Source organism: Tachyglossus aculeatus, chromosome 26 (genome assembly GCF_015852505.1).
Source record: "Tachyglossus aculeatus isolate mTacAcu1 chromosome 26, mTacAcu1.pri, whole genome shotgun sequence".
Classification (NCBI taxonomy): Eukaryota; Metazoa; Chordata; class Mammalia; order Monotremata; family Tachyglossidae; genus Tachyglossus; species Tachyglossus aculeatus.
The window spans coordinates 17377501-17393526 of NC_052091.1; the positions used below are offsets into that span (position 1 = coordinate 17377501).

At 45.3% G+C, this 16026-nt stretch overlaps 1 protein-coding gene across 2 annotated transcripts in view; it reads right to left on the bottom strand.

The window, feature by feature from the left end:
• Positions 1–16026, bottom strand: part of ARNT2 (aryl hydrocarbon receptor nuclear translocator 2) — a 202591-nt gene that overhangs the window by 172723 nt on the left and 13842 nt on the right. For both annotated transcript variants that reach the window (XM_038767479.1, XM_038767478.1), the window contains exon 2: positions 10897–11008. In XM_038767479.1, the coding sequence (XP_038623407.1) occupies positions 10897–11006 (110 nt within the window). In that variant the 5' untranslated portion in view covers positions 11007–11008. The remainder of the gene's footprint in view (positions 1–10896; positions 11009–16026) is intronic.

Sequence of the window (16026 nt, forward strand, 5' to 3'; positions counted from 1 at the left end):
TTATTATTATTATACAACATAATCAGGACCCATATGGAACTTGCCATCTAAGTAGGAGGGAGAACAGATATTGAATCCCCATTTTGCAGATGAGGTAACTGAGGCACAGAGAAGTAATCTACCTAATATCACAACAACAAATGATAATAACCACTACAATATTCATTCATTCATTTATTCAATCGTATTTATTGAGCGCTTACTGTGTGCAGAGCACCGTACTAAGCGCTTGGGAAGTACAATCAATCAATCAATCATAATTATTGAGTGCTTACTGTGTGCAGAGCACTGTACTAAGCGCTTGGGAAGTACAAGTTGGCACCGTATAGAGACGGTTCCTACCCAACAGCGAGCTCATGGTATTGGTTAAGCGCTTACTATGTGCCAGGCCCTATACTATGCGCCAGGGTGGATACAAGCAAATCGGGTTGGACATAGCCCCTGTCCCACGAGAGGCTCACAGTCTCAATCCCCATTTTACAGGTGAGGGAACTGAGGCCCAGAGAAGGGAAGTGGCTTGGCCAAGGTCACCCCGCAGAAAAGTGACAGATACCGCAACTCCCATCATTGCGGAACTCACCCCAAGCCCTGCATCGTGCAAAACGGCACAGCTGGTTCTTCGACACCGCATCCCCCGGTATCCGGACAAACGTGCTATGTCAGAAGAATGTTCCCTATTTCTGCCATACCGTTCTATTTAAAATGTGTAATGAAAACACCGGGTGAACTATGAACCTCCCACGAGAGAGACACAGGAGGGAGGAGGGAAGAGAAAAGACAGGGAAGGAAAATACCAGATGGGAAGGTGTGCAAATGTGGCCCACAACAAAAACACTCCACACACGTAGAAGCACAGCCACATAAACACACGTCACCGCACCACAATTCATTTAGAGAAGCAGCGTGGCTCAGTGGGAAGAGCCCGGGCTTTGGAGTCTAGAGGTCATGGGTTCAAATCCCGGCTCCGCCACTTGTCAGCTGGGTGACTTTGGGCAAGTCACTTCACTTCTCTGGGCCTCAGTTCCCACATCTGTAAAATGGGGATTAAGACTGTGAGCCCCCACGTGGGACAACCTGATCACCTTGCAACCTCCCCAGTGCTTAGAACAGTGCTTTGCACATAGTAAGCACTGAACAAGTGCCATCATTATTATTATTATTATTACCGATGTGATATTGCAATCTAGTGACTTATGGGAAGTCAGAGGAAAGACTGAACACTGTGCAGAATGCAATCCTTCAAGCTCAGGTCCTAGCAATCATACTGAAATCAATCAATCAATCGTATTTATTGAGCGCTTACTGTGTGCAGAGCACTGTACTGAGCACTTGAACATAACCCCCATTTTACAGATGAGGTAACTGAGGCTCAGAGAAGTTAAGTGCCTTGCCCAAGGTCACACAGCAGACATGGCTCCCCCTTTTAGACTGTGAGCCCACTGTTGGGTAGGGACTGTCTCTATATGTTGCCAACTTGTACTTCCCAAGCACTTAGTACAGTGCTCTGCACACAGTAAGCGCTCAATAAATACGATTGATGATGATGATGTGGCGGACCAAATAATGACAATAATAATAATGATGATGCTTTTTAAGCACTCACTATGGGTCAAGTGCCGTGCTGAGCACTGGAACTGAGAGAGTTTAAGAGATTGGTCACAGTGCCTGACCCAAGTGGGGCTCCCGGAGGGAGGGGAAAGGGTATTTAATCCCCATTTGAGAGATGAGGAAACTGAGGCATGGATGTTAAGTGACTCACCCAAGATCACACAACAGGCAAGAGGTCGAGCCAATTTACGAAGCAGAGATGCAGTGTGGTCTAGTGGATAGAGCAGGGGCCTGGGAATCAGCCGCCTCTGTCACTTGTCTGCTGTGTGACCTTAGGCAAGTCCCTTCACTTCTCTTTGCCTCAGTTTCCTCATCTGTAAAATAAGGATTAAAACTCTGAGCTCCATGTGAGCAGGGACTGGGTCCAACCCGCTTTGCTTGTCTCTATTCCAGTGCTTAGTACAGTGCTTGGCACTTAACCAGTACCATAACTATGATTATTATTATTATTAAGGACACAGGTCCTATGAGTCTCAGGCCTGGGCTCTTTCCACCGGATCATGCCAAAAGCCTTGCATTTCTATTTTCCATTTCAAAAAGCAGCAGCGGCGAAAGATGGGATCGAGGGGGTGGATAAGCCTTGGATGGGCTCAATCGGAGACTGTAGAATCACCATCTCTGGAAATGTCGGAGACCAAGACAAACCAGCTTAGTGGAGACAGCACGAGTCTGAGAATCAGAAGGCCACGGGTTCTAACCCTGGCTCCGCCACTTGTCTGCTGTGTGACCTTGGGCAAGTCGCTTGACTTCTCTGAGCCTCAATTACCTCATCTATCAAATGGGGACCGAGACTGTGAACCACACGTGGAACAGGAATTGTGTCCAATCTGATCTGCTTTTATCCACCCCAGTGCTTGGTAATAATAATAGTGGCATTTATTAAGCACTTACCATGTGCCGAGCACTGTTCTAAGCGCTGGGGAGGTTACAAGGTGATCAGGTTGTCCCACGGGGGGCTCACAGTCTTCATCCCCATTTGACAGATAAGGGAATTGAGGCACAGAGAAGTTAAGCAACTTGCCCAAAGTCACAGAGCTGACAAGTGGCAGAGCCGGGATTAGAACCCACAATCATTATTATTATGGTATTTCTTAAGTGTTTACTATGTGCCAAGCACTGTTCTAAACACTGGGGTAAATACAAGGTAATCAGGCTATCCCACATGGGGCTCACAGTCTTAATCCCCATTCTACAGATGAGGGGACTGAGGCAGTACCTGGTACATAGAAAGCGCTTAGCAAATACCATCACTATTAGTAGTAGTAGTAGTAGTATTGGGGTAAGCCCACTGTTGGGTAGGGACTGTCTCTATATGTTGCCAACTTGTACTTCCCAAGCGCTTAGTACAGTGCTCTGCACACAGTAAGCGCTCAATAAATACGATTGATGATGATGATGGGAAGCCTGTTTTCATTCATTCACTCGTATTTATTGAGCGCTTACTGCGTGCAGAGCACTGTACTAAGCGCTTGGGAAGTACAAGTCAACAACATATAGAGGCGGTCCCTACCCAACAACGGGCTCACAGTCTAGAAGGGGGAGGCAGACAACAAAACAAAACACGTAGACGGGTGTCAAAGTCGTCAGAACAAATAGAATTAAAGCTAGATGCACACCATTAAGAAAAAAAATAGAATTGTAAATATGTACAAGTAAAATAGAGTAATAAATTCATTCATTCATTCAATCGTATTTATTGAGCGCTTACTGTGTGCAGAGCACTGTACTAAGCGCTTGGGAAGTCCAAGTTGGCAACATATAGAGACGGTCCCTACCCAACAGTGGGCTCACAGTCTAGAATAAATCTGTACAAACATATATATACAAGTTTTCACCAACCGAAGGGGAAGGGGCTGATCAGATGACCCCTTCACTCCCCTGGGAATCTTTGACTTTTCATTCATTCATTCAATCAATCGTATTTATTGAGCGCTTACTGTGTGCAGAGCACTGTACTAAGCGCTTGGGAAGTACAAGTTGGCAACATATAGAGACGGTCCCTACCCAACAGTGGGCTCACAGTCTAGAATAAATCTGTACAAACATATATTTACAAGTTTTCACCAACCGAAGGGGAAGGGGCTGATCAGATGACCCCTTCCCTCCTCTGGGAATCTTTGACTTTTCATTCATTCATTCAAACGTATTTATTGAGCGCTGACTGTGTGCAGAGCACTGTACTAAGCGCTTGGGAAGTCCAAGTTGGAAACATATAGAGACGGTCCCTACCCAACCGTGGGCTCACAGTCTAGAAGACAGTGGGCTCACAGTCTAGAATAAATCTGTGCAAACATATATATACCAGCGCTTAGAACAGTGCTTGGCACATAGTAAGCGCTTAACAAATACCGACATTATTATATACCAGTCTTCACCAACCGAAGGGGAAGGGGCTGATCAGATGACCCCTTCCCTCCTCTGGGAATCTTTAGAAGCTGTAGATGGGGTGAGGTTTTGAGCAGCTATTGGGGAAAATGACTTTTCCTTCATAATTTGGACATATAAACGCTGTCTTTCCAGAGGCTCGGAGAAGTGGTGTCAGCAGGAATGCCTGGAGTTTTAGTGCCGTCAAGTGCTCCATTTGCAGAACTGCAATTTCAAAGCTCCCTCCAAAGGCCCCTTGCCTGAAAACCATCCAGATGTCGTTTTCTGGGGTCAGCCGGGGACACGAAATGGCAAAAGAAATGGCCATTTTTTTAATTCCTCAAAGTTTAAATGGACCGAGGCAGAGCCGCCTAGGGCACCGCGGAGGTCGACTCCACTGACTCGGAATAGTTATTTCGGGCCGGAGGTTTTAGTCGGTCAATCGGTCCATCGTATCGATGGAGAGCTTACTGTGTGCATAGCACTGTGCTAAGCATTCCTTCAATCGTATTTATGGAGCACTTACTGGGTGCAGAGCACTTTGCTAAGCATTCATTCCTTCAATCATATTTATGGAGCACTTACTGGGTGCAGAACACTGTATTAAGCATTCATTCCTTCAGTTGTATTTATGGAGCCCTTAATGTGTGTGTAGCACTGACTAGCATTCACTCATTCCTTCATTCGTATTTATGGAGCACTTACTGAGTGCAGAGCACTGTACTAACCATTCATTCCTTCAGTCGTATTTATGGAGCACTTAATGTGTGCGGAGCACTGACTAAGCATTCACTCATTCCTTCAATCATATTTATGGAGTACTTACTGGGTGCAGAGCACTGTACTAAGCATTCATTCCTTCAGTCGTATTTATGGAGCACTTACTGGGTGCAGAGCACTGTACTAAGCATTCATTCCTTCAGTCGTATTTATGGAGCACTTACTGTGTGCGTAGCACTGACTAAGCATTCACTCATTCCTTCAATCATATTTATGGAGTACTTACTGTGTGCAGAGCACTGTACTAAGCATTCATTCCTTCAATTGTATTTATGGAACACTTACTGTGAGCACTGTACTAAGCATTCATTCATTCCTTCAATCGTATTTATGGAGCACTTACTGTGTGCACTGCATTGTACTAAGTATTCATTCATTCCTTCAATTATATTTATACAGCGTTTACTGTGTGCAGAGCACAGTACTAAGCACTCGTTCATTCTTTCAATCATATCTACGGAGCACTTACTGTGTGCAGAACACTGTACTAAGCACTTGTTCTTTCAATTGTATTTAATGGGCACTTACTGTGTGAGTAGCATTGAATTAAGCGCTTGGGATATACAAAATAACAATAAACACATTCCCTGCCCACGATGATCTTACAGTCTAGAGGGGGAGACAGATAGTAATCTAAATAAAATGACACAAGTACACAGAGAAGCAGGGTGGCTCAGTGAAAAGAGCGCGGGCTTTGGAGTTGGAGGTCGTGGGTTCAAATCCCAGTTCCACCAATTGTCAGCTGTGTGACTTTGGGCAAGTCACTTCACTTCCCTGGGCCTCAGTTCCCTCATCTGTAAAATCGGGATGAAGACTGTGAGTCCCCCGTGGGACAACCTGATCACCCTGTAACCTCCCCAGCACTTAGAACAGTGCTTTGCACATAGTAAGTGCTTAATAAATGTCATTATTATTATTATTATTATTATTATGGGCCTGCAAGTGGAGATGAATAAAGGGAGCAAGTCAGGGTGACACAGAGGGGAGTGGAAGAAAAGGAAAGGAGGGCATAGTCAGGGAAGACCTCTTGGAGGAGATGTTCATCTTGCCTCCTCTCACCCCCTTACAGCTGGGGTGGGGTCTCCTGGAAAATATTGCTAAGCCTGGCCAGGAAAATTTGCCGCTCACACAGAAGACTGCAGCCTCTGTGACACCTGGGTGGACTTGGGTTCTTATTGTTATACTGTACTCTCCCAAGTGCTTAGTACAGTGCTCTGCACACGATAAGTGCTCAATAAATACGATCGATTGATTGACTGGTGGATTGGGGTCGGAGTCTCTGCTTCGCAGGCAGAGAATTTGCTGCGGGAGTGGGAGCTGGGATCTTTGAGGTACAGAAGGGGGCTGGGCATGGCCTCGTCTTTGCCCCACGAGGGTGAGCAAAAGTCATAGCAGTGCATGCCAGGACTGAATTATCTGTAGCCCAAGAAGGGCCCGGTGGCCAGGGAGGACTGTAGCACTCCCCCTTTTCCATCTTTCACTCCCTCTCCGTTCCCTCTTTATCTTTCTCTTCCTCCCTCGTTCACCTCCTCATTTCCTTCCTTCTCTTCCACTTCTTTCCACCAACCAGTTCTCCCTGACACTCAGGAGCACAAAATGAAAAGTTGATGCCCTGGGATGAAGGGAAATAAATTCAATTCACTTAATTCTCAAAAAGGTTTAATTAAGTATCCGAGCAACGACGCTTCGGAAATCAGCATCTCCGAGAGAGCTGGAAAAGACTATGGAAGGACAGACAGTTCTTTCACCCTTTCTGGAATCTTTGGGCCTCCTGTGAGGCTGAGTCCCTCCTTCACCCTCAAACTGAAAAAGTGGAGGAACTGCCAGGGCAATGAAAGGTCTGCCTCCTGTTACCCAAAGCTTCTGGTATTGACTTTCAAACCTTGGCCAATCGTTGGACCAAATGTCCAGCGTGAAAGGGGTGGGACATAGATGTCGGTCAATTTCTCCCAAAGTCTTGAGTCATCAGTCATCATCCTTAGTACCTAAAGCCACTTCCTCGCCTCAAAAACACTCACCTAGTCCGGACAAAAACACCACCAGAACAACGTTTCAGAAATGCTTTCTGAGAACAGGACTTTTGTGTCTTCTGCCTCCACTCAAAATTCTCAACTTAAAAATGTAAATAAAAGTTAGAATAATGTGCCCTTCGTTTCCCCAATGTTTTTAAAGAAAAAAGGGTGTGAAAAATGCAGAAGATCACTCTAAGTATGTCTGGAATTCCATTTTATTCATCTTAGAGAATGCTTTTCACTGGACAGAAGGAGAAAAGTTGCCCAAAAGTTGGAAGAAAATGGTTTGCCTTTTCTGTCCTAAAAAAGGCTTCCCAATTGGAAAGGATGTGTGATGTGGCTCAGTTCTTTAGAATGATTATTTTACAAAGGGGCAATTACATGGCAGAAAGCAAATTATATGCCCGAAGTTAGCAAGCGCTCAATAAATATGATTGAATGAATGAATGAATGTCCACAACGAGAAAAGGACACGCATGCAACAAGAGATAGTTAATCCTAAATTAGGTAAACTCTAAATTAAGTAGCTAAATTCTTTATACATTCAGAAAAGAAAAGCTATCCAGCCACGGGGACAAGGCCCACGCACATCTCAGCTTTGTGCAAACCAGAGACAGAATGCAATGAGAAGAGCAAGTTCCATATCTGAACTTGTCAATGAGCCTCCTTTTCCAGTGTGGCCCCAGTAAAACTCCTCTTGTGGCACAGAAAGCTGTATTTTTTAAATGATATTCGTTAAATGCTTACTAGGTGTCAGACCCTGTACTAAACGCTGGGGTAGCTACAAGCTAATCAGAATGGGGGTGGGGCTCATGGTCTTAATCCCCATTTTATAGATACTTGCCCAAGAACACCCAGCAGATGAGTGGCGGAGCCCGGATTAGAGTCCTGCTCTTGGGAATGTTTTCCCCTGGTAGAGGATCCCAGCTTGGAAAAGTTCAAGTCTAGCCAGCTCACTGTTGCTGGCCAAAAGAGCCTCTCCCAAAATTGTTCAGTCTGCCCTGGAACCTAGGCCGGATTTTATGAAAAACTCCCACCTCGCCCCCACCGCCTCCCGTCGAGAGGGATGAACTATCTGGAAGTCTCACACCCAGGACCCGTGTGAAAATGAATCAATCAATAAATGATATTTACTGAGCACTTACTATGTGCACAGCACTGTTCTAAGCACTTGGGAGAGTACAGTCCAACAGAATTGACAGAAACGTTGTCTGCCCATAATTAGTTTACAGCCTAGAGGGGGAGACAGATGTTAATATAAATATATAAGTAATTTATAATAAATAATTGAAGATGTATACATAAGCGGTGCGGGGTTGGGATTGGGGAGGAGATCAGATGGGAAAGAAATTGTTTCTAGTGGTAGTGGTTGATGTAGCATCATTCGCACCCTCTTCCCGCCGGGGCGTGGAGGGCATCGAGTCGGGGCAAGGCACGTGGCAGAGTTCACGCAGTAGGTTTTTATGTTCAGTAGGTAGAGAAGCAGCGTGGCTCAGTGGAAAGAGCAAGGGCTTTGGAGTCAGAGGTCATGGGTTCGAATCCCTGCTCTGCCACTTGCCAGCTGTGTGACTTTGGGCAAGTCACTTTGCTTCTCTGTGCCTCAGTTACCTCATCTGTAAAATGGGGATTAAGACTGTGAGCCCCACGTGGGTCAGCCTGATGACCTTGTAGCCTCCCCAGCGCTTAGAACAGTGCTTTGCACATATTTAGTACTTAATAAATGCCATCATTATTATTATGTCTGCTGTGTGACCTTGGGCAAGTCACTTCACTTCTCTGAGCCTCAGTGACCTCATCTGTAAAATGGGGAATAAGACTGTGAGCCCCACGTGGGACAACCTGATCACCTTGTATCCCCCCCAGCACTTAGAACAGTGCTTTGCACATAGTAAGCGCTTAACAAATGCCATCATTATTTATTATTATTATTCAGACCTCATGTTGGGCCAAAAATGACCTCCCCAGAGTGCCCAAGCTGTACCGTATTTAGTAGGTGCGGGCCATCCCGGGTCACATGGCCATTAAATCGATCAATCAATCAATCCATCAATCAGATTTACTGAGTGCTTACTCTGTGCACAGCGCTCGGGAGAGGACAGCACAACAGGATTAGCAGACACATTCCCTGCTCATCACAAATCAAAGAGGTCAAGCAGGTGGCCCAGTGGATAGAGCACAATACTGGGAGTCAGAAGGACCCGGGTTCTAGTCACGACTTTGCCGCTTATCTGCTGTGTGACCATGGGCGATTCAGCTCGTTGTGGGAAGGGAATATGTCTGTTATATTGATATATTGTGCTCTCCCAAGAGCTTAGTACAGTGCTCTGCACACAGTAAGCACTCAATCAATACGATCGACTGACCGACTTCACTTCTCTGGGCCTCAGTTCACTCATCTGTAAAATGGGGATGAATACTGTGAGCCCCACGTGGGAAAGGGATTATGTCCAATCTGAATAGCTTGTATAATAATAATAATGGTATTTGTTAAGCACTTACTATGTGCCAAGAACTGTTCTAAGTGGTGGGGTAGATACAAGGTAATCAGGTTGTCCCATGTGGGGCTCACAGTCTTCACCCCCATTTTAAGATGAGATAACTGAGGCACAGGGAAATTAAAGAGCTTGCCCAGGGTCACACGACAGACAATAATAATAATAATGATAATAATGATGGCATTTATTAAACGCTTACTATGTGCAAAGCACTGTTCTAAGCGCTGGGGAGGTTACAAGGTGATCAGGTTGTTCCACAGGGGGCTCACAGTCTTAATCCCCATTTTCCAGATGAGGTAACTGAGGCACAGAGAAGTTAAGTGACTTGCCCAAAGTCACACAGCTGACAAGTGGTGGAGCCAGGATTTGAACCCACATCCTCTGAATCCAAAGCCCGGGCTCTTGCCACTAAGTCACGCTGCTTCTCTTTTCTAAACAGGCTCACCAACGAACTCCCAGTTCAGTGGTGCCATCCAAACAAGAGCCCACCCTGCAAAGTCCAATTAAGGATAATAATAATAATAATAGCATTTGTTTTTCTTCTCCTCCTCCCCATCCCCCTCCACCCTACCTCCTTCCCCTCCCCACACCTGTATATATGTTTGTACAGATGTATTACTCTATTTATTTTACTTGTACATATTTACTATTCTAGTTATTTTGTTAATGATGTACATCTAGTTTTATTTCTATTTATTCTGATGACTTGACACCTGTCCACATGTTTTGTGTTGTTGTCTGTCTCCCCCTTCGAGACTGTGAGCCCATTGTTGGGTAGGGAGCGTCTCTATATGTTGCCAACTTGTACTTCCCAAGCGCTTAGTACAGTGCTCTGCACACAGTAAGCGCTCAATAAATACGATTGAATGAATGAATGAAATTTGTTAAGCACTTCCTATGTGCACTGTTCTAAGCACTGGGGGGATACAAGGTGATCAGGCTGTCCCATGTGGGGCTCACAGTCTTAATCCTCATTTTACAGATGAGGGAACTGAGGCTCAGCGAAGTGACTTGCCCAAGGTCACATAGCTGACAATTGGAGAGCCAGGATTAGAACCCATGACCGCTGACTCCCAAGCCCGGGCTCTTTCCACTGAGCCACGCTGCTTTCTCTGGAATGAATCCTTCTCTGGAAGGATGAAACATGAAGGTACGTAATTATTGTCCGGTAATAATGATGGCATTTCTTAAGCGCTTGCTATGTGCCAGGCCCCATTCTAAGAGCTGAGGTAGCGACAAGCTAATCAGGTGGGACACGGTCCCTATCCCACCTACCTCAGCGCTTAGAACAGTGCCTGGCACGTAGTAAGCACTTACTAAATACCATAAAAGAAAAAAGATAAAGTTCCAGGCCCTCCATTTTAAGGGTGAACTAGGGTATTCTCAGCCGAGGCGGAACTATCCAACTGACAAATTGCCCCGCACAATATTCAAGTGTATTTTTATGTGAATGATGCAAGATTCTCCATTATTTGGGGGCAAAAATGAAAATCTAGGCATCTCTAACCGTTCTTTTGAGCCAAAAATGAAAGGAGCGCCACAGGTCTCTGATAGGTTTTGAAGGTTGAGAACCTGGGGTTGCGGGACTCTTCTCAACGCAAGGCATTTTGCAGTTTTGACGGTTTGACGTTGCTTACCCGGATCGCCTTTTTCCTCCTCTAGCAGGCACGGACACTGTCATCCTCACCTGTCCCGCTGCCATGGGGGCAACGGGGAGGGTCACCGATCCCGGAATGTCTGAAGCCATTTCTGTAATTCAGAACCAAAACCGTGTGGTTAGCAACTCAGCACAGGCTAACAAGAAACTCGAAACGTGTGTGTAGTCGAAAGAGCAGAGTGAGGTATGTGAATGACTATATTCATTCATTCACTCATTCAATCGTATTTATTGAGTGCTTACTGTGTGCAGGGAACTGTATTAAGCACTAGGGAGAGGACAATACAACAATAGACAGTCACATTCCCTGCCCACGGTGAGCTTACATTCTAGAGTGGGGGAGACAAATATCAACATAAATAAATAAAATTACAGATAGGTACAGAAGTGCTGTGGGGCTGGGAGGGGGGAAGAACAAAGGGAGCAAGTCTGGATGATGCAGAAGGGAGTGGGAGATGAGGAAAAGTGGGACTTAGGGAAGACCTCTTGGAGGAGATGTGCCTTCAATAAGGCTTTGAAGGGGGAAGAGTAATTTTCTGGAGGATTTGAAGAGGAAGGGCGTTTCAAGCCAGAGGTAAGACATGGGCCAGGGGTCGGCGGCAAAATAGGCAAGACACAGGCCCAGTGAGAAGATTGGCAGTAGAAGAGCAAAGTGTGCGGGTTGGGCTGTAGAACAAGAGAAGTGAGGGGAAGCAGGAAGTGGTAAATTGGTGGAGTGCTTTAAAACCAATTGTGAGAAGGTTTTGTTTGATGCGGAATGCCCTCCCTCTGCCCCTCCGCCAAGCTAGCTCTCTTCCTCCCTTCAAGGCCCTGCTGAGAGCTCACCTCCTCCAGGAGGCCTTCCCAGACTGAGCCCCTTCCTTCCTCTCCCCCTCGTCCCCTTCTCCATCCCCCCCATCTTACCTCCTTCCCTTCCCCGCAGCACCTGTATGTATGTATATATGTTTGTACATATTTTTTTACTCTATTTATTTATTTATTTTATTTGTATATATCTATTCTATTTATTTTATTTTGTTAGTATGTTTGGTTTTGTTCTCTGTCTCCCCCTTTTAGACTGTGAGCCCACTGTTGGGTAGGGACTGTCTCTATATGTTGCCAATTTGTACTTCCCAAGCGCTTAGTACAGTGCTCTGCACATAGTAAGCGCTCAATAAATACAATTGATGATGATGATGATGATGATGATGTGGAGTGGATGGGCAACCACTGGAGTTTTTTGAGGAGCAGGGTGACACGGCCTGACCGTTTCCGTGGGAAGATGAGCCGGGCAGCGAAGTGAAGGATGGACTGGAGTGGGGAGAGACAGGAGGCTGGGAGGTCAGCAAGGAGGCCGATACAGGAATCGAGGCGGGATAGGATGAGCGACTGTATTAACGTGGTAGCAGTTGGGATGGAGGGGAAAGGGAGGGTTTTAGAGATGTCGTGAAGGTGAGACCGACAGGATTTAGTGACGGATTGAATATATGGGTTGAATGACAGAGAGGAGACAAGGATAATGCCAAGTTTGCAGGTTTGTGAGTCAGGAAGGAAGATGGTGCCTATATCGCTATAATCATCTTTACACCCCACCACTTTCCCTAACTGGAATCTATTTTAATTTTATAATAATAATAATTCTGGTATTTGTTAAGCGCTATGTGTCAAGCACTGTTCTCAGCACTGGGGAAGATTCGAGCTAATCAGGTTGGACTCGGTCCATGCCCCACTTAGGGCTCCCAGTCTTAATCCCCATTTCACAGATAAGGTAACTGAGACACACAGAAGTTAAATGACTTGCCCAAGGTCACACAGCAGACATGTGGCAGAGCCAGGATTAGAAGCCAGGTCTTTCTGACTCCCAGGCTCTATGCACTAGACCACACAAGTGGAGAGTGAGCTACAGGAATGACTACATCTCCATAATCATCTTTACACCCTGCTACTTTCCCTACCTGAAATTTATTTTAATGTAATAATAATAATAATAATCCTGCTGCTTGTTAAGCACTTACTATGTGCTAAGGTACTGTACCAAGCGCTGCAGTAGTTACAAGATAATTAGGTCAGACATAGTCCCTGTCCCACCTAGGGCTCAAAATCCTAATCCACATTTTACAGAGGAGGTAACTGAGGCACAGAGAAGTGCAATGACTTGCTCAAGGTCACAGAGCAGAAAAGTAGCGGAGCCAGGATTAGAACCCAGGCTCCCAAACCCGTGCTCTTTTCACTGGGCCATACCGTTTTTCCCCAACTAAATTGTAAACTCCCTGAGGGCAGGGATCATCTCTATAAACTCTATTGTATTGAACTTTTTAAAGTGTTTAGCCCTGGGTAAACGCTCAATAAATACCACTGACTGATGGAGAAAAGTGTGGTGAGCACAGAGAGCGCTTAATACAGTACACACAGTAAGCACTCATACAATTGAATGAATAGAGCTACATAAAAATGCATGTATATGTTTATTATGTTTATCTTTTTTCAGTTTGTAAGTACATCTCAATAAGTGTGTGCATAGCTACAATTCACATATGCCCTCCGTTTTTCCCAGGGGGATCTCACAACATTTTCACCTACTACTACTACTAATAATGGTATTTGTTAAGAGCTCATTATGTATTAAGCACTGTTCTAAGCGCTGGGGTAGATGCAAGGTTATCAGGCAGTCCCACAGTTTATCTGCTGTGTGACCGTGGGCAAGTTACTTTACTTCTCTGTGCCTCAGTTACCTCATCTGTAAAATGGAGCTTAAGACTCTGAGCCCCATGTGAGACAGGGACTGTGTCTACCCCGATTTGCTTGTATTCACCCCAGCGCTTAGTACATAGTAAAAAGACTTGGCACATAATAAGTGCTTAACGAATACCACAATTATTATTATCACCCCAGTGTCTAGTACAGTGCCTGACACAAAGTGAGTACTTAATACTCTTTAAAAAAAAACTACTTACAGTATTCATTCATTCAATCGTATTTATTGAGTGCTTACTGTGTGCAGAGCACTGTACTACACATTTGGGAAGTCCAAGTTGGCAACATATGGAGATGGTCCCTACCCAACAGTGGGCTCACAGTCCCTACCCAACAGTGGGCTCACAGTCTAGAAGGCTCACAGTACTTAGTACAGTGCCTGACTTGTAGTAAGTGCTTAACAAATACCATTTAAAAAAAAAAGAGATAGAAGTCTGGTCCCATTCAAGCGACTTGGATGCCCTTCTGTCCGCTTCTTGTCTCCCCCTTCTAGACTGTGAGCCCACTGTTGGGTAGGGACCGTCTCTATATGTTGCCAACTTGGACTTCCCAAGCGCTTAGTACAGTGCTCTGCACACAGTTTAAGTGCTCAATAAATACGATTGAATGAATGAATGAATGGGTAGTGTCTCCTGAAAGGGGTGATACAACCCTCCACAGACAATAGTCTTCACCTTGGGTGAAGTTGGACTCATTGTTAAGGCAATGTACCATGCCCAGAAATCACTTTTCCTTCCAGGAATTCTGCAGTAGCTTCCACAAATCCACTTCATGCAAACTTCTATTTATTGCTCCTAGGAAAGACTCCTAGATCATTTCCTTTTATTAGCTCAGTCCTTATTTGAGTGAAGAAATGACAGAGGTGACATAAAACAACTGATTTCCAAAAAGGCACTCAGGGATAAAGAGAGCACTCTAGACCTCAGGTCACACACACACACACACACACACAAATTAAAACAATAATCACATCCTGTATGCTGACATCCCAGAACTCCACAACAATGGTAATGTTCACCCGCATCACATGTAACGGATAGATCATTCCTCTCTCTCTCGTCAGCCATACATAATGAAAGCCGCAATTTCTGAAAATGAGTCATTGACATTTATTGACTTCTCCGTGTCACCGGATTCGTATCCCATTTCGAAATTGCTGTTGAACATCTTGATTTGCCCCTCTGACTCATTTGGTGGACGTCAGATTAAGCCTCAATCGTATTTATGTTCAGAAGGCTTCTAATTCCCCTACGATCACAAAACTAAGCTTCCTGGGTTAGTATTAATATCCTGTCTTATTCAGTCATATTTATCTACTTATAATAATAATAATCGTATTTGTTAAGCGCTTACTATGTGCCAGGCACTGTATTGCCAGCGCTTAGAACGGTGCTTTGCACATAGTAAGCACTTAATAAATGCCATCATTATTATTATTAGTAGTAAGTGCTGGGGTGGATACAGAAGCAGCGTGGCTTCGTGGAAAGAGCACAGGCTTGGGAGTCGGAGGTCATGTGTTCTAACCCTGACTCCTCCACTTGTCGTCTGTGTGACTTCGGGCAAGTCACTTAACTTCTCTGTGCCTCAATTACCTCATCTGTAAAATGGGGACTAAGACTGTGAGCCCCACTTGGGACAACCTGATCACCTTGTATCCCCCCAAGCGCTTAGAACAATGCTTCGCACATAGTAAGCGCTTCACAAATACCATCATTATTATTGCTATTATTATTATTACAGGCAAATTGAGCTGGATACAGTCCCTGTCCCACGTGGGGCCCACAATCTCAATCCCCATTTTACAGATGAGGTCATTGAGGTCCAGAGAAGTGAAATGACTTGCCCAAGGCCACACAGCAGACAAGTGTGGGAGCCGGGATTAGAACCCAGGCACGCTGGAGCTTCTGTTTGATGTGGAGAGTACTGTGCTTAGTAAGTGCTTAGTACAGTGCTCTGCACAGAGTAAGCGCTCAATAAATACAATTGAATGCATGAATGGAGAGAAACTGTCAAAGGGCTTGAGAACTAGGGAGGCGTGCACAGAATGAGGTTTTAAAAAAGAGGTCTGGGCAGGACAGCAAAGTACGGACTGGAGGCAGGGAGGAGGCTGATGGGAGTAGTCCAATTGGGATGTAACAAGTCATCATCAATCGTATTTATTGAGCGCTTACTATGTGCAGAGCAATGTACTCTGACTGGATCAGCGTGGTGCTACTGTGGATGGAGAGGGAACAGCAGATTCCGGCAATCCTGTGGAAGAAGAACCAGCAGAGAATTCCAACTTCCCCCCCACCCACCCACAGCTTGCCTGCTGTGTAAACTTGGGCAAGTCACTTCACTTCTCTGGGCCTCAGTTCCCTCCTCCCTAAAAAAGGGG